Source organism: Protopterus annectens, chromosome 8.part0 (genome assembly GCF_019279795.1).
Source record: "Protopterus annectens isolate FY-2018-M chromosome 8.part0, PAN1.0, whole genome shotgun sequence".
Taxonomy (NCBI): domain Eukaryota; kingdom Metazoa; phylum Chordata; order Ceratodontiformes; family Protopteridae; genus Protopterus; species Protopterus annectens.
Window position 1 is genome coordinate 1,753,857,396 of NC_056741.1, and position 19,727 is coordinate 1,753,877,122.

Sequence of the window (19,727 nt, forward strand, 5' to 3'; positions counted from 1 at the left end):
TACAGCATTTCTACATAGGATTGGGGGGCACAGCTGATGACTTAAACATTTGCTATGACTGTACTTGTATTTCAGGTACTCTATTAGATTCCATTTCATTTTGTATTCTGACCTATCATGCAGACTGGAGGCATATCAGTACAGTACAGATCTTAGGTTTTATTGACCTACATTTCAGTTTCAGACTTCTTACCCTTCAGAACTAGCATACAACTGCCAGACCTGTTGTAGTCAGTCTGTGTAGGTCTGAAGGGGGGCTGTTCATCATTGCCATCAATTGGAGACCTTAGCCCAGCTTTTCTTTATGGTCATCTACACCTGTCCTGCTGGCTGAGGTTGGTGTTGGGTATGTGAGCCTCACTGACATGCATGTGTGTGTCCTATGGACACACATTTGGGTGACCACATGTACTGCAGTGGGATTTGTCACCTTGTCTAGTACTGCTTTGTATGTTGACACCAGTATTTGTTATGGATTTCATGCTGCCCATATAGGTGTCCACTATCTGCTGCCATCCCATTCAGCCACCCGATTCCCTTGCATGCTCACCTCCATACCATAGATACAACTATGAGAAGATACTATCCCATGCAGCAATTGATAGGAAGAATGACTTACCTTGTGGCTGTGCCAGTACCGAGGACGGTGCTGGAGGGCTGACTATGTCGGATGCACATAGTACACTTCCTACCTATACATGGTAAAGCACAGGTAGTGTCATGTTTGGCATCCTTTTTACTGTATCTGCGAGTCAGAGAGAGGTGTCATTCCCTGGGTCCCTACCGTTTCAGTGTATGTGCTATGCGTTGCCTCTTTGCCAAAGCCTGGGCATACTGGGCATGCCTCCTTCTGTCTGCATTAGCAGGCTTGGGTTGTTCCTCCTCTGAGTTCCTCTGTGCCTGTGATGGCTTTGGCAATGGTGGGAGGCTGTGTGGCTTTGCCCTGTGCTGTTCCTGCTGCAGCTGTTTCTGCAGGATCATATTGTGTAGCATGGCACATACTATGAACATTTGTGTACATGTAATTGGAGAGTACTGCAAGGCTCCACCGGATATGTCCAGGCAGCAGAACTGTGACTTCTGCATTCAAAATACATGCTCTATTATGATTCCGGTTTGTGCGTGTGCCTCATTATGGAGTTCTTGTTTGGGTGTGTGTGCATTTCTGATGGATGTCATCAGCCACGGCTCCACTGCATAACCAGCATCCCCCACTAGCTGGCAATATGGGATGTCTCCACTGGCAAATGACTGATACAGTTGTGTCATATGGCAAATGTGGGAGTCGTGATAGCTTCCAGGGCTGCCAGCACACACAGTCAAGATAATGCCCTGGGCATCGCACATGACCTGGCAGTTGATGGAGGGGAAGCCCTTGTAGTTTATGTAGACCCTACCCTGCTCACCAGATAGTGCTTTGATGTGTATGTGTATGCAGGCTATAGCACACACTACCTCAGGGCATTCTGCTTTTTGGTGGAAGAGACGCCTCACGGGTGTTGAGGAAATATATGTGCTCAACGGCATGTGTTGACATGGCATCCAGGAACAGGTGGAGTACCCTCGATGCTGATGCTTGTGAGATCCCCATGATATCCCCAGTTGCCCTTTGGAAGGTATCTGTGGCTAGTATTCTTAAGCCTATACATACCTTGGTATCCACTAGGATGAGTTCCCCTCTAATGGTTCTGTGTGTGAGGCATGGCTGGCACAGCTCAACAATTTGCTGTAGAATGCCCCTGTCCACCCTATAGCGCTCCACTATCTCCAGCTCATGTAGCCCCTGGTAGGTTACCATGGGTCTGTAAACCCTTCTCCTCACTGTGGGTTGGTCATCAGCATTCACATCCTCACCACCCTCAACCTCTCTCACATATTGATGTATGAGAGCAACAGCAGCCCCTAACATTTTGTTAGTTTTGTCAGGTAAAATTTCCCCGTCTGTGTACACTGGTGGTGTAGAGTTTGTGGGAAAAAACAGACTGGAAGGTGTTTGCATAGTTTATAGTAGTGTGCTAGGCTGTTCCATGTGTAATTGGCTGATTCTGATACATTTCATCTGCCAGCTATGCTAGTTCTCTTTGATTGCCTTCCTACTGCTGTTTTGCCTTCCCATTGCCTTCCCGTTAAGCCCCGAGGCACGGTGTGCATACCCTGTGTTCAGATGTGAACAGAGCTGCTATTTCCTGTTTTTTTTTTGTTTAAAACCCGGTGCACAGCGTGCACACCCGTTTAGGCAATATAAACACTGCTAGGCAGCTTCAAACACACCCCTTTCCTTAGCTGTGCTTAGCTAAGAGCAAACACAGGCCACAGGGCTGCAATAAGCTTACAGCATGCAACTCCCCCTTATGCGGTCATCTTCCTGTTATACTTATACCATGGTATTGCTGCACCTACACGGCTACGTGTAAGCTAACACTGAGAGGAAATCTGTGATTCAGTATCAGTCCCTTCATTTGCATAAATCAGAATGCTAATTCATAGTTACCACACGCACACTGAGCCTTCCCCCTTAGCAACCACTATTCCCTGGTATTGTTGTCTTATACATGCCACTGACTATCATGGCAAAATGCTGATTTTGGTTTAAAAGCTTATTTCCAACTTTTTTTCTTATTTTCGGGCCAATCCCATTTGCACACCACTGCCCTACACTTAAACGGCTGAAATTTGCCATAAAAAAAAAGTTATTTTTCATAATTTTGCAACTATGTCTCATGCCAATGGCCATATATTTGGCCATTGGCATGCCAACTACTTTGAATACATGCTTTCTTTGGAGCTGTCATTCCACCGTTTTGTAATTTGCAGAAATGTATTTGGTTAGTAACCAAATACATTTCTGCAGGTTTCACTATTCCTGCACAGACAGCTGCCTGCTTCCTGGATCACTAATTCACCTCATTTGCATGGTTTTCACCAGCAAATGGGGTCATTAGCATATAGCAGTGGTGTCCGTGCAGGAAAAGTGTAGGAGCGCTTGTGCATGTCCTGGGAGCTCGTTCCTGGCTTGCTCGTCGGCCATATTGCGTACAGCAGCTCTCCGTGCAGAGCTTGCTGAATCTGGGGGCTAGTAATTTAAGTCAACTTGTGTGAGAAAATCACACAAGCAACATGCAACTAGATATTAAGTACACTGAGCTAATTCATAAAGTTGTCACTCTTTCTCACTGTACCATTTGTGCCAGTAAAACTAAAATACTGGTTGTGCTTTGCATTACACTCACTAGCTTCTGCTCACCATCACTCACTGTCATACCTCATTATAACAGTAAAACAAGAGATAAAAAATAAAATATAAATCAAAATACATCTACTCTTACTGGGCAGTTGCACAATGAATCAAACTGTCACTGGACTGTTTCAGATAAGCTATGAACTGTAGAAGGAAGCAATTTGGGGTATATTACAGGTGTTGAGAAGAGCACCTTTGGAAAACAAAATTTTAATTGTACACTGACTCAGGAATGGGGTCCAATCCTGTCATGGTATTAGAAACACAAAACATACATTTGGAGAAATTACAACAATAGATTCCAGACGTAAATGCAAAGTAAGAATTGTTGCATTTTCTTCCAGCTATGCGATAATCTAAAGAACACTCAGCATAATTTAAAGTAACTAGCTTATATAACACCATGCCTATGTGGTCCAAAGGACCCCTGAGCAGTGCGGCATTCATGGCACAAATTAGGATAAGCATAAAAAAGTAAATTATCAAAGTGACATGCTGAATATTATGAAAAAAAAATAAAATAAAGGAGGCATATTTCTTGAGAAATGTCGGCTGTGTTGTCCAGATCATAGTAGTAAGCAATTGCAGTTGTTTAAACTTTTAATTATAAATAGGTTATTAGTATAGCTGAATTTAGCATAATATGAAATTAATGCACATTTGTCATGGAACGAGAATAGAATGAAGTATGCAATGTAATAAAGAGGCAGCACTCTCAAGAAACCAGTACATTTTATATGAAAACAAGTTACTATTCAGAGCAGCAAAAGAATGCAGTAAAACAGCTTTTTCCTTCCCAGGGGATTCTTTCTTGTCCAAATAAATTCTTTTTTCTCTTTTCTCCCATTCTACACCATATGTTGACACAGGAAGTGACAAAACCAGTGTTTCGATGCCACTTGGGCAAAAAATTAAACTGGTACCAAAAAGGGAAGGATCCACCTTTCCCTTCCAATTGTTGTTCCGCATTGAGTAGAAGTGGCTCTGCTTTGCAATTTTTGATTGGCTCATATGTCTGTATATGAGACAATCAAAATTGCCAGTTGCTTGGGAGTACCATTTGCTTGAGTTCCGGATAATGGGGACTTTACTGTATATTGGTTTCATAAAGTTTTGCTGGCTTGGAATTTTGTTTTGCCACTGCTTTTCTTTCATGTGTTATTGTTATCTGGCCATCTGTAGCTCCATTCTTATAAAGAATTAAGTTCCTAACTTTTGGGGATTTTTTATTCAGGTTCTCCCTGTTCTTTCAGTAATCACAGTTCTTTTATGTTTCCATTATGTTTGTATTTGAGTTCAGTTATGTGGTTTGTTCAGTTTTGCTAAGATCATTTTTCACATCCTTCCTCAGTATTCATATGCTTGTAGTTTTAAATTTCATATTACTTAGGTCGTCCTTTTTAAATAAGTCACCTTTCTAAAATTTTTAACTTTAGTTATTTCTTTCACAGAGTGTTTAATGAAATAATGAAATATGTGATTGTTGTTTAAAGGAATATGTTCTGCTGTATTTTTTTAAATATGTACTCAGTTTTATTTTTTGATAGTTTAATGATGTTATGAACTTGTATATGGTATTACATTTTGTATTCTTGCTTAGAGTAGGCTTTATTAAACAGTGGAGTTTTACCATATGGAGTCCATCATATTGCACTTGTAGTTAATGTGGAGATTTGATTTTATTGTGGTTTAGGTGAAGTATCTCACTTATGGTAGTTGAAGCCACACTAAATGTATACAACACATCTTATCTTTTGATAAACCATAACTTGTTGAGTTATATTTCCACAGTCTATTTTCTCAGAAAATGCAGAGCCTGGAATTGTTTCACATTATTCAGCTGTATTGTGGGATTTTACTTGGGAAAGCCATTTGCCACTGTTTCAGAGTGTTTTTCTTTTCCCTATGGCTGTGCAGTTGTAGAATAATTATCATATATAATTTAATAAAGTGGAGTCTGGAAGGAACTTGCCTCCCTTCAAAAATGCTTTTAAAACTCATGTCACCTGAAGCTTTGTGGGTATATTGTTAAATGGGTTTTATGTGTCCAGTTTGCTGTTGGTTATTTCTGAGTCAAATTTTCATATTGGATCCTATATATCATGCTACTGATTGATCACTTGATCCTGTATATCATGCTAATGAGTGATCACTTGATCCTGTATATCAATGCTGATGACTGATCACTTGATCCTGTATATCATGCTGGTGATTGATTACAAATACTGAATGAGAATCTTGAAGAATCTCAGCTTGTGCAGCTCAGGGTTGTGCTGTGTATTATTTATGTGTTGTGCTTTGTGATGTTTAATGCAACATGAATTTTGAAAACAAAAATCACGTCACCATAAAATAGTATAATAAAAGACCCCTTATTTCACAGCTTTTTTCCTAGAATTACAGCACTGAAGTCCATAGTTAAGCATTTTTTCAGATGTTATTCACAAACGAGCATTATTTTGCAAGTTACTTGCTTGCTGTTGCATTTTCTTTATACTATGTCCCTCATGCAGTACAATGCAAAATACAGTACAAAACATCCAATTATCTGACTAGTACTCTGTTCTTCTTGTTCTTTACAATGCCACAAGTCAGAGTAATGGAGTAATGGGAGTTGTGAGGTGACAGATGCCAGTCAAGTGCTATTAAACATTGCTGATATCCTATCAATCACCAAAGCAGACAATGACTACCCAACATAAAACAGAAAGATCATCTTTGCAGGACACAGATTGCTTTCCTACCTGGGCTACTCTGTTAAGCTGTACATGTTAAAAGTTTACCCATGTAAGTGAATGCAGAACATTACAGCACCTGTCTTTTTAAAATGAATGCACAGTAACTATTTCTAACTCTGCTATACTGCATTGAATTTTAGAGTAAGATGTAAGCTTACACTTCAGTTATAATTTGAAAATTATATTATGACATTTATAAAATGGATTCTGAAGTTCCAGGTTGTCATAATGAATGAAAGTTCTTAATATTAAATTTTTCCTAAGAAATACATTTGACTGTGTCTACAACATTTTTTATTGCTTTTTAGTGACATTTATAAAAGGAAAAGTTACAGCACAATGTCCTAGAATTGCAGTTAGGTAAATATTACTTTCTCCTAGATTTCTCAGAGCTTCATGGATGATATTATTTTTCTTTAATCTAGTAAAACAGTATTTTATTCATTCTATCAATATTTATCTTCTTATACCTACTTTCTTCTATTCAGGGACATGGAAAACCGGACCCCATCCCTGGAAAATAATGGGAATAAGGCAGAAAACTAGTCCTGCATGCTTTGTACACACATTTGTGCCTATAGGTAATTTACAGAACTGCTAACTCAACAATTACCATATTATTGGGATGTGGGAAGAAACTGGGGACATTGCAAAAAAAAAAAAAAAAAAAAAAAAAACATGCAGAGAGAGAGATGACATGCAGAAGTTATTCCTATCAGCAATTGAACTAGAGGACAAAGTACTATGAAGTAATACTAAAGGCTACCACAATATACCAGCCTATTCTTACACTCCTGTAACACAAATTTATGTATCTGCTGTAATTCCTGACTCAGGGTTTCAAGCTTATTGGTAGCATTGCTTAATTAAATGTACTACTTGTAATGCAAATCAAAGAGGTGGTGTGGACAAAGTAAATAAATATCTTAGCAAAGACAATAAAAGAACAAGTGAAAGGAGACTTGAAAAAGAAGTAGGAAAGAGGCAACCTGCCAAACAATTAATTCTTTAGTCCTTTGCAACACGGTTTGTACACAATGAATGCTACAAGACAGTAAATATGCAACATTACCTGTTGAAAATGGTATAAATGCTTCATGCTTTATAAACTCTCCCTTTTCATTGAGGAAGTTGGCCGGGTTAAATTCATGGGGGAACTTCCACTGAGTTTCATCATGAAGGACAGAGTTCAAATCTGTCATTACCCTGGTACCCTATAGAAAAAAGCACACATATGATGATAGAGTTCTTTTTTTTTGCAAACAAAAGCAAACTCAATGACAATTTCCTGAAAATGGAAGCAATCAAAAGAAGCACCAATGCATTTGCAAATGTCCTGATAAATGAACTTGCAGCTACAACCTTTCAGATCTGTAACCCCTGTAAACAAACAGAGAAATTATTTAAGCCGCCCACACTCCCATTCACGTACTGCAGACCTATGTGTCTTACATTTAATAATCAGTTTTCAGGTCACTGCACCTCAGGGGAAGGGGTTATTCCCCTACAGCAGACCCAGGAATGGAGAGATGGGCTGAGTGGTAAAAAAGAAATGAGAAGTAGGATTGAAATTAATTCATCCTTAAGCCTTAATGGATGGCATGATAGATATTGTCATTTACTAAATCCCATCAAGACTATACATAAATTATATATATATATATATATATATATATATATATATATATATATATATATGTGTGTGTGTGTGTGTGTGTGTGTGTGTGCGTGTGTGTATATGTGTGTGTATATGTGTGTGTGTGTGTGTGTTTAGACTATTTTATATAGTCATGGAGAAATTTAAGAATAGAATAATCACAAGGCTTTCTTTAGTTATGTTAGGAACCTGGGTGGTAATTATCAGATATGCTCAGAATTAGTCTAAAATGACAAAAAATACACTGAACTCACAGACATTGCCAACATCCTAGCTGACAGGTTCAGCGCAAACTTCTCCCCCCCCTCCCCACCAAAAGGGCAAATATCTATCCCAGCAGAGTGCTGCCCCTCTGACATCTCAGATGCTCAGGTAAGAGCCGCCCTCTCCAAAGCAAAAAATACAGCATCAATGGGACCAGACGGTGTCCCGGGCTGCGTCCTACATGAACTCCAAGAAGAGCTAAACCCAAACATAAAACTACTGTTCAATCTCAGCCTTACTACAGGATATGTGCCCAAAGAGTGGCGTACAGCAACAGTGGTCCCTCTCCATAAAGGTGGTGCCTCAACGGATCCTGGAAACTATCGCCCCATAAGCCTGACTAGCTTGGTCTGCAAAGCTATGGAAAGGATCATCATGGACCTCATAAATAAAGATATTGGGGACCTACAGACACTGGATCCTACCCAGTTCGGCTTTGTTAAGGGCAGATCCTGCCTCTTAAACCTGGTTGATTTCTTTGAAACAGTCACCAAGGCCATTGACGAGGGGAAGGTGGTCCACACAGCCTACCTGGACCTCGCAAAAGCCTTCGATACAATACCCCACTCGGGCATTACAGATAAGCTCACCAGCTTAAATATAAACCCCTATGTCACTAGATGGATTGCAAACTGGCTCAAGGACAGAACCCACATGGTTAGAATTGCTGGAGCCATGTCAGACTCTAAACCAGTTACAAGTGGTGTCCCACAAGGCTCAGTCCTGGGACCTCTCTTGTTCGGTATATATTTCTCGGAGGTACAGGCCAACATGGAAGGACTGTGGCTGACCAAGGTCGCAGATGACTGCAAACTGGGTGCCATAATCGACTCTCCAGCCAACACAAGCATCCTCCAAAAGGGCCTCATAGAAACAGACAACTGGTGCCAGAGCCATGGCCTCAAGCTAAATGCCAAAAAGTGTATAGTCATTCCCTTTGGCAAAAACAAAGTGCCCACAAATTACCACATAGGTGGTAATCCATTAAGTACAGAAGACATAATTAGGGACCTGGGGACCCAAGTTGATAGCAATCTCTCATTTGACAACCACGTGGCCAAAGTGGTTAGAAAAACATTTTATATAGCCCACCTAATCATGAAGGGATTCACATCTAGATCAGGGGAGGTCATCGTGCCTCTTTACTCATCCCTCATCAAGCCCATAATTGAGTACAATGCCCCTTTTGGGATGTACCTTACCAGACACCTGCAGCAACTGGAAAGACCCCAAAAGTACCTCACCAAGAGTATCAAAGGGCTCAAACAGATGCCATATGCTGCCCGGTTAAAGAAACTCCAGCTCTACTCAGTGGCATACCACCTGTTCAGAGGCGATCTGTGCCCGACGTATAAAGCCATGTCCAACCCGGAATTAATGGACATGCTGCACCTCAGAAAATCCAAATCCCATCGAGCTACGTGCTCGAGAGACTTGAACCTCAGCACTGAAATAAATAGGACATGCTGGAGGGACAGATTCATAACCCAGAGGCTCCCTTCACTCTGGAATAAAATCCCAGTCCAGGTTAGGCAGAGTCCCTCATTGACTCTCTTCAAGAGGAATCTTGATGAGTGGATGGGAGATCATAGGTTTACCCCGGGTATCACTTCTGTGTCACTGTTAGACAGAGGCACAGTATACTAACCTCGAAAAAGGGCATAGCAAAATAAATTTAAAATGGGCGGTGAAAGCCAAACACATTCTGGCTAGGCTTATAAATGCCCTAGGGCAGATAGCCTAGTATGAACTTATGAACCTATGAACCTAAAATGGAAGCTAGGTGCACTTATCACCATAGCAAAGGCACTAGGATCAGGTTTGGCAGAACAAATAAGGCAAAACCATCTAAGAAGTATAAAAATCTTGACATAAGTTTAAATCCTAATTTTAGTGACAACACTGTGATAGCAGAAAATGGTAGTCCACAAAATGTAAGTAAGCAAACAAGCAAGTAAGTAAGTAAGTACATAAATAAGTAAATAAATAAGTAAATAAATAAATAAATAGCCAGACTATCAGTTTATAAACAGCGAGATGGATAGTAGAACTTAAGAAAGAACTCATGCTTTGCAGTAACCCCAAGAATTCATAAAATACAGGCTACATTGCAAGAACACTGGAAAAACTTAACAAAGGGAAATGTCAAAAATCACAGACTGTTAATCAAACATGTAGAAATGAAACAAAGTCATATATAGTCAAAGAAACACTGGTAGAGCTAGATAAAGCTGAAATCATAGAAAACGTGCCAGAAGGTATTTATAGAACTATGGGATTAAGAAAAGAAATGGCATTTAAATGGTGCAGTTCATTTGAAGAAAAGAAAGCTATATGAAGTGATCTGCCTACAGTGAGGTCAAACATAACCAGGCATTATAAATATTATGAAAACAGAGAATAACAACACAGCAGTGGAATGCACCAAAATGTACGCAGTTCAATATTCCAGAAAGGAAGCAAATTAGAAATTACATTATAGACCAGTTAAGAATTGAAAGATATGAACTGGAATCCCAGGTGTAAATTGTGCCCCAGTATGATGGTTTACTAAAACAATCGTGTGCTCAAGAAGTGGAAGAGGGAGGGACTTCCAAGATGGCTGTATGCTTATCAAAGGCTTAATAGCAGCTCTCTCAGTATGAAAAAATAAACTGAGAAATAAGAGTATTAGTAGTATTGTCCGCATGAGCAGAATTCAGTAATTGGATAGTAAGTACACTGCCTGGATGACAGCTGTAAGAACTGATATGACTGTGGAATACTGGAATGAACTGCATATAACTGGAAGAAACTGGAATGAGACTGGAGTGAATGTCTTTACATGTTAATTATCCAAACTTGTGCTGAACAGGTGCCAGTCTCTCCTTTATGGGCCAAATTGTCAGAATAAAGTCTGCACATACTGCAGTTCAGTTATGAATGCTTTATTATGTACAGTGAAGCTAGATGTCAACAATATTTGAATACTGTCTCCAGTAACAGTGCTAATAAACTGAAATAGTCCTTAGCTTCTGCACTGATATTCTTCATATTCCTTTCCTCCTGAATAGTATAATTAATATTCTGGAATGCTGAATATTTGACCTGACTTCTGCACTCATACTTGAGTGCCTATGTTACATCCCCATGCTGGGCCAGTAATCAAGGAGCCTGAATCCTCACCACTGACACTGGAGAGAGACGTGCACTTGGAATACAAATGGATACACTCAGTATTTCCAGATGCAGACCTCTCTGCATCAAGCACAATTTCCTTTAAGAGCACACAGGGAACACAGTCTGCCCAGGGTCTAGATTTTTCTGTCTGTATCCCTACAGCTCCCCAGTAAGACTCCCCACTGGCACATCTTAGAGTTGAGTCCTTAGCTGGTATTCCAACTCCAAGTCATCCCACACCCTCTCTGTGAAACCTGTGCTTTGTGCCTCTTGACACACACACTCTTTGAGATTTGATTTACAGACACACACACACACACACACACACACACACACACACACACACCTGGGAAAGGTTGGCATAGATTTACCAGCTATGCTCCTCTGCCCAGACTATAAGGTAGATAATGCCACCAGCACACTCCAAAGCCAGCTAGTATAAGGCTCTTACAAGGGTGCCCAATTATAGAGTGAAATTAATACTAATACAAATGATAGTGCTTATCAGCAAGGCTTTCTGGAGCAGCCACAGTGTCACCAAATAAATATGCGTACTCTCAAAGATTAAAATATTCTCTAAAAGACCAGCCACAATGAAAAGTTTAAATATATTTAATAATAAATAATAAAAGAATATGAAAATACTAAATATCTATTTACAATAAACACCAGGGTTTCACTCACAGGACAGATTCACACCTGGTCTTTCTGAGCTGGGAAACCCACCAAAGGGCTCTAAGTATTTTTTTCTTTGCACTTCTGTTATATACTGTGACTGTCCTTCATCATCAGTTAAAAGAACTGCACTGTTTGTTGTTGCTTTCCACTGTAATTTACTACTGCATTTGTTGTGCTTTGACTGTATTTCACATCAAGTGCTTCTTAAATGTAATTTAACAAAAACTATGTGGTTCTGATTTTTTATTCTGTTGTTATTATTAATAAAAAACTGTGCTACTTTTTACACTGTTGCTTATTTAATTTAGTTAAAAAAATTATCCTGCTTTTTTCTTTTGTTTTATAGCACTTCTGTTGGCAGTAGTATAGATTGCATTCAGACCATCTGAATCCAGTTCTTTTGTAGACTGAGCAACAGTGCAAGGTTATAATGCCTTCCATTGAGGCATTATACTCGATGACTGGCCTAATGAAGGATTAGTAGAGAGAGATAATGACCTCTTTCTTCCTGGATGCAAAACTCTTGGTGATGAAATGTGCCACATAGGACTTTCTGACCACAGTGGCAATGAGATAGTCGATGGAGAGGTTGCTGTCAACCTGTGCCCCCAGATCTCTTATAAAGCCTTCAGTGTTCAGTGGGCTCCCATCGATGTGGTAATTAGTAGGAACTGAGATTTTCCCAAAGGATATGACGGTGCAATTTTTGGCATTAAGCTTAAGGCCATAGTTTTGACACCAGTCATTGGCCTCAGTGAGGCCTTTCTGTAGGATGTCTACATTACTTGGAGAGTTAATAATGGCTCCAAGCTTGCAATCGTCTGCAAACTTGGTCAGCCCGAGTCCCTCTGTGTTGGCCTGGACTTCTGAGAAGTAGATGCCAAACAGGAGAGGATGCAGGACCAATCCCTGTGGGACTCTACTTGTGACTGGTCAGCAGTCTGACTTGGAGTCTGCTACTTTCACACTGTGGGTTCTATCTGTGAGCCAGTTTGCAACCCATCTAGCGGTATAGGGGTTGATGCCTAGTTTGGTGAGTTTATCAATAATTCCTGAGTGGGGAATGGTATCAAAGGCCTTGGCCAGATTGAGGTAGGCTATATGAACTAACTTTCCCTCATCCACAGCTCTGGTGACTTACTCAAAGAAGTCAACCAGGTTGAGCAGGTATGATCTACCTTTCACAAAACCAAATTGCGTGGGATCTAACATTTGTAGATTCCCTATATCCTTATTAATTAGGTCCATGATGATACACTCCATAGTCTTACATATCAGACTTGTCAGGCTAATGGGGTGATAATTTCCAGGGTCTGTTGTCACTCCCCCTTTATGGTGAGGGATGACTGTAGCATTGTGCCATTCAGTAGGGATAAAGCCGAGATGAAGCTGTGATTGAACAGGGCACACATATGTGGTGCCAGTTCACTTTGCAGCTCATGTAGAACACATCCAGGGATATTGTCAGGTCCCATGGAAGCTGTATTCTTGGCCTTGGACAATGCAGCTTTAACCTGTGCTGCAGTAATGCTGGGTGCCTGGCATTCCTCCAGTATTGTGATTAGTCCTTTAGGGGGAAGAGGGGGGGTAAAGTTGGCACTGAATTTGGTGGATAGTATGTTGGCAATATCTTTTGGCTTAGTATAGGAGCTACCATTGTGCAGTATCTCACAGCAAATATGGGTATTGCTATGGAGATTCTTGATATAACTATAGAAGGCTTTGTGGTTGTTTTTATTGTCTGTCACAATTCTGCCTTCATAGCTGGCTTTAGAGGCTAATAAGGGAGTTTTTCCAGTCTTGGAACTAAACCTTTTTCTGCAACAGTTTCTTCCTTCTGTTGTAGAGTTTATTAATGGCAGGGGATCACCAGATTAGCTTCCTTTTTTGGAGGAGAGCATCTTGTTTCTGTTCGGTATGGCTAGTTCCATGCATTTATGTATATGTTCGTGCAGTGCATTGGTGTATGATTCGGCAGTCATACATCTATTTTCCATTGACATGGGTGCCGGGAAGTTAGCCACCGCTATTTTTAGAAGCCAAAGTCAGCTTTGGAGAAGTTTTTCATGGTGGTTACCTTTGTGGGGGGGGGGGGGTTGTTGAGATGTGGATTTCCATGGTGTTTACTTTATGGTCAGATCTAACCAGGGAGGAATTGACTATTGGTGAGAGCAACAGTTACCCATGTTAGTAATAACTTGGTCAAGGATGTTGCTTTCTCTAGTGGGTGTAAGAATGAGCTGGTCCAGTACATTGGAATCAATGAATTCCAGGAAGCATTGGGCCAGTGTATTGGTGCATGAGTAATTTTCCCAGTTGATGGAGGGGTAGTTGAATTCACCTAGTATGAGAGTGTTGGGTTGGAACCCTAATAGTTTTCAGGGTGCTTAGAAATGTGGAGTGAGAATCTTGGGACATGGTTGGGGAGCTAAAGCAGGCTATGATCTGAATCGCCATCTTACCCAATGTTTTTTGTACCTGAAGTATCTCAGATGTGTTATGCTGGGTTACTATTCTGGAGATGTGCATATCCTTTATGAATATGGAGACACCACTGCCTTTGGAGTTTCGGTCCATGTTCTGTGGCTGAAAGGTGTGGCATGAGTTATAGCCTGGTAGTGCAGGGGTGCTTTCTGCTGCTTTAAACCAGGTCTCCGTTACAGCACAAATGTCGATGTTCTCCATTTTGAAGAGTGCTTCGAGCAAGTGCATCTTAAGATTTAGACTTCTAGCACTGAGCAGCATGACCCTCAGATTGCATTAATTTATAGCTATTACAGTGGTAATTTGGTCTTTAGAACATTGCCTAAAAAGGCACTATAGGGGTGGCAAGAACCTTAGCCAGTATCCCGAAACCCAGGGTTGACAGATGCAGGCCATCTCTGGCAAAGCATCGAGGTCTGTCAATCATGTCATCCCAAGCAGACAGATAGTGAATCCCCTTAGGATGACACCAGAAATTTAGCCAATTGTTAAAATCAATCATTTCCTGCTTGTACTGCAGTATCATTCTGGGTGACGGTAGGGTTCTGCTCGGGGCTAGGGTCATACCTGCCTGTGCCACATAATCCGAGAGTTACTCCATGTCTCTTTTCATGTAGTCCAGGGAGGTGTGTCTCAGGTCATTCGCACCCACATGGACAGTGACACAGTCATACTTGTACTTGTTGTGGAGTGACCTGAGTGCGTGTGTTATGTGCCAGATTCTGGCACCTGATAGATAGCTGACTGTTAACTTCTCCTTATTCAACCTAGTGAGTGGGACATCAGTGTGCTTTACTATCAAGTCACCTATGATTAGTATATTGGGCAAGCTGTTTTGCCTTCGGGGCTTAGTTTGAGGGGCACACTGTGTAGGTGAGCTATGTATCTTGTGGCTTGTGCTGTGTTGTGGTGGTCGAGTGTGTTTCTGCCTTGGAGGTCTCTGCTGTTTGGGTAGATTTTTATTGAGATCCTCTGCAAAGGTGGGTGTGTGGTTTGTGTTTTTATGTGAGAACTGTGATGGTGGGTGTTCTGGAGGGCTATGTGTTGCATGTCGTGTGGTGCATGTGTTGACCTTCTCCTCTTGACCAGCTATTACGGTCTTGGCTTGAGAGTGCATGGATTCTAATTTGGATATATAAGTGCTTCTCTCACAAGTCCGAGTGTTGGGAGGTTAGAGGAGAGGGTTGTCTGTGTACATGAGGCAATTGCTACATTGCCTCAGAATGCCCAAGTTCACCAGGTTAATAGGAGAAAGCACAGGGAACTGACCTTTAGACATGCCAGGAGGGTTGGTCATTATTACTAAGTACTGGAGCTGTTTCCTTATATATTCCTTTTACAGGAAAAATGTCACTCAAGATGTCTGAGTCTGGACAGAGCACTGCCAAACACTTGAGAGGAAACTAATATGAAGACCCTGAAATTTTAAAGATGAAGTATTTAGGCAGATATTCTGAAGTTAGAAAGAAATGAAGCAGTACTTACTGAAAAATATAGAAGTAGCTTGTCAAGAATGATGAAAAGAGGGGAGTTGCATGAATGGCTACTTCCTGGCTACTACTAATGCTGATCTCAGCACAGCTTCACTCTGAGGGACACAATACTCCTTTGTTTCTTCTCTCACCAGAAGCAAAATGTTAGCACCAATCCCAAGAAGAGAAGCAGGCCACAGTCTGTTTCATGATCTTATAGGAGTATATGCAAAGCCATGGAAAGAATTATCATGGAGATGATCAATGGAGATATAGTAAACCTCCAGACACTGGACCCAACCCTGTTTGGTTTCATCAAGAGCAGATCATGCCTACTCAGCTTGGTGGACTTCTTTAAGAAAGTCACCAAAACAATGGATGAGGGCAAAATCGTTCACACTGCCTACCTTGACTTGACTTGGCCACAGCATTTAACACAATACCCCACTTGGGCATTGTTGACAAACTCAAATGGTTAGGTAAAAACCTGTATGTCACCTGGTGGATAGCCAACTGGCTCACAGACAGGGCCCAGGAAGTTAGAATTGGGGAGTCCATCTCTACAAAGAGGCCAATCACAAGTGGAGTCCCTCAGGGATCAGTACTTCGACCACTACTCTTTTTTGGCATTTACTTCTCAGAAGTCAAGGCCAATGTCAGTGGTCTCTGGCTGACTAAATTTGCAGATGATTGCAAATTAGGAGCTGTCATTGAATCTCACATTGACACAAATGTTCTCCAGGAGGGGCTGACACAGACAAACAACTGGTGTCAGAGCCATGGAGTAAAACCAAATGCCAATAAATGCATAATAGTATCCTTTGGGAAGTCACCCATCCCTGGTAACTATCATAATGACAACACACCCCTTAGAGTTGACGGAGTAGTCAGGTACTTTGAGACATACATATATAGTAATCTGCCCTTTGACCATCATGTGTCTACAGTGGTGAGGAAATTATTCTATTTTGTGCAACTTATAAACAAAAGTATGGCATTTAAGTCCAAGGTAGTCATTATTCCACTGTATTCGGCATTCATTAGACCTATCATTGAGTACAATGCCCCCTTTGATATGTAACTAATCAGGCATATCCAAGAATCGGAATGTCCACAGAGGCTTCTCACTAAAAGAATATAGGGCATAAGTAAAATTTCCCACAGACTGCCTCAAGGCCCTATCCCTGTATTCTGTCTCCCACAGGCTTTGAGGGGAGATCTATGCCTGTAATACAGGGAATTGTCAGCCCCCACTCTAATGATCCTCCTGCATATCCACAAAACAAACAGCAGCAGAATTACCCATTCTAAAGACTTAAACCTTGCCTATAATTTAAATATGGCCTGCTGGAGAGATAGGTATGTATCCCAGAGACTACCCCATCTATGGAACAGGCTACCCATCCATGTGAAGCATTGTTCCTTCCCAACCAAATTCAAGTGCAAGTTGGACAATTGGATTGGAAACCTGAAATTCATCCCTGGTTTGGCACCTATGTCTGTAATGGACACAGGTAACTTGTAAATGGTTCATCTCCCAGGCCCATGTTTACACTTATCAAAGGTATCAGAACTTGTCAGAGATTTGAGATGCATGGCTAGTCTTAAAAAGGGTCTTGTGGTTGTTAGCCTAGTAAACACCTATGAACTTATTAACCTATGAGCACTAAAAATCAAGACATCATTTTTTTGAAGATGCCCCTCTGTACCCTCATGGCAGGAGCATACAGTGGAACTATCTAATTGAAGGTTTTTGGTTCAGGGCTCAGTCTGAGCTACTTCACTGGTGCAGGGCTCGGTTTGAGCTTTGCATTTGTTTCTTTGTATTAGCTGCTTTGCTCTTGCTTTCATCTTTTTCTCTTTATGTGCTGAGATACCAGGTTCACACCTTGCATTATGGACTGTAGGTTTCCCTCTGTTTTTCTTGCCAGCCTGGTGGACATGTTTTTTTTTTGAGGCAGTGTAGCAACTGCCTCGTGTACACTGACAACTCCTTACTCCTAAATCACTTAAGTACAATTTGCGAGAGATGCCCCTACACTAAGAATCTGGAATCACTGCTCTCCGACTCCCAGAACAGCAACACTAAACAGGTTACCAGCTCACACACCATGATTCCTATTCATAATATGCACCCAACACATAAACCTTCCTATGCAGAGGTACTCTCCAGAAACCTACCTAAACACCAGAGACCTCCAAAACACAAACATTCTACACCTAACACAACACCCAAAGCACCCAATACAAATAAAAACCCTAGCACCAGTGTCTCACCAAATAAGCCCTTAAGGCAATGCACAACTATTCCAAATGTTTTAGCTATAGGTGACTCTATACTGAGATATACAGACATCCCACTCACCAGGATGAACAAGGAGAAGGTTATGGTCAGCTGCCTGACTGGTGCAAAGATTCACCAGATCACACATGCACTGAAGACTCTCAATGTCAAGTACCGCTATGACTCTGTCATAGCTCATGTTGGTGTGAATGATTGAGCTCTCTGAATATAGGTCCCAAGTGGGTATGTCAATAGCAATGAGCAGCATTTTACCCTTGCAAACAATGATACCACAATATAAACAGAAAATGATCGACTTCAATAATTGGCTTAGTTTCTGCTGTCATTCTGAGTAGATCCAGTACCTGTAGCCTGGGATGATATGGTGGATAGACCACACTGCTTTGCCAGAGATGGTATTCACCTGGCACCTCTAGGCTTCCAGTTGATGGCTATGGCAGTTGCCTTCCCCATAATACCTATATTAGACAAGGTCACAGCAGCAAAATTCCTGACGTGAAAATATCAAACATAAAGAAACTAAGGGTCATGCTGCTAAAAGCTAGGAGTTTAAATCATAAACCGCACCCTCTGGAAGCACTTCTCTCCCTGGAAGATGTTAAAATCTGTGCAGTCACAGAAACATGGCTCAAGGCTGCAGAAAGTACCCCGAATTTGCAAGGGAACAATGACAGACTACAAATTGAAGGTGTGAGAACCAAAGAAGGTGGAGTATCTAGCTTCTCTAAAGATAGTTACATCTCTAGACTGGTTAGAAAACTCTACAAAGTTACTCTAAATCCAAATTACCATGGGTCAAAACTCCCCCTTCAGGTCATCATCAGTTACAGGTCCCCTTCCATGAACCAAGATGCCCACACAGCTTATTTAGATGGGTCTATGTTATATATTCGAAGCGTCAAAATTTCGAACCTCATATGTTCGACAACATATGAGCGAGACTTAAATCTTCAAATATATAATAAAAACATTAAAAAAAAAAAACACTTACCTTAATGCTCTGAGCAGGGGGGCAAAACCCTCTGCACCCCCATGCCCCCCTACTTAAATATACCAACTCAGAGACCGCACTTCAGTGCAGAAAATGGAAATGTTCCCATTCTGTGCATACGGATCCATTGCCTTTCACCTTCGAACTTTTCAAAGTTCGATTATATGGTGTCAACCATATGTCATTCGAACTTTAAAACATTCGATAATTTAATAGGGACCCTATTTAGACCTACTTGGGACAATTAAGGTACAGCCTAATACCCTAGTCATGGGTGACTTCAACTATCCTTCCATTAATTGGAAAACTTATACAAACCCAACTTCATGGGCGGCCGAGGTGGTGCAGCGGTTAGCGTTGCCACCTCACAGCAAGAGGTTCTCCGGTTCGATCCTCAGCAGGAGTGCCTTCAGTGTGGAGTCTGCATCTCCTTCCTGTGGTCACGTGGGTTTCCTCCGGGTGCTCCTGTTTCCTCCCACATCCCAAAGACATGCTGTAGGTGGATTGGACACTACAATTGGTCCTAGGTGTGAGTGAGTGCGTGTGTGTGCCTTATGTGGAAGGCTGGGTGCTGGGCTGGCAACTCGACACCGTAAAACTCCACTGCCAATCATGAGCGGACAGGTGATCTGCTGTAGTGACCCCTAACTGGAAAAAGCCGAAAGAAGAAGGTGAATACAAGCCCAACCTTACTCACACAAATGTTCCTGGACTTTGTTAACTTTAATGTCCTGGAATACA

At 41.3% G+C, this 19,727-nt stretch overlaps 1 protein-coding gene across 1 annotated transcript in view; it reads right to left on the reverse strand.

Annotated features, from left to right (window-relative positions):
• Positions 1-19,727, reverse strand: part of LOC122809619 (cytochrome P450 2J6-like) — a 691,727-nt gene that overhangs the window by 54,323 nt on the left and 617,677 nt on the right. The window contains exon 8 of the mRNA XM_044081252.1: positions 7,049-7,190. Coding sequence (XP_043937187.1) covers positions 7,049-7,190 — 142 coding nt within the window. The remainder of the gene's footprint in view (positions 1-7,048; positions 7,191-19,727) is intronic.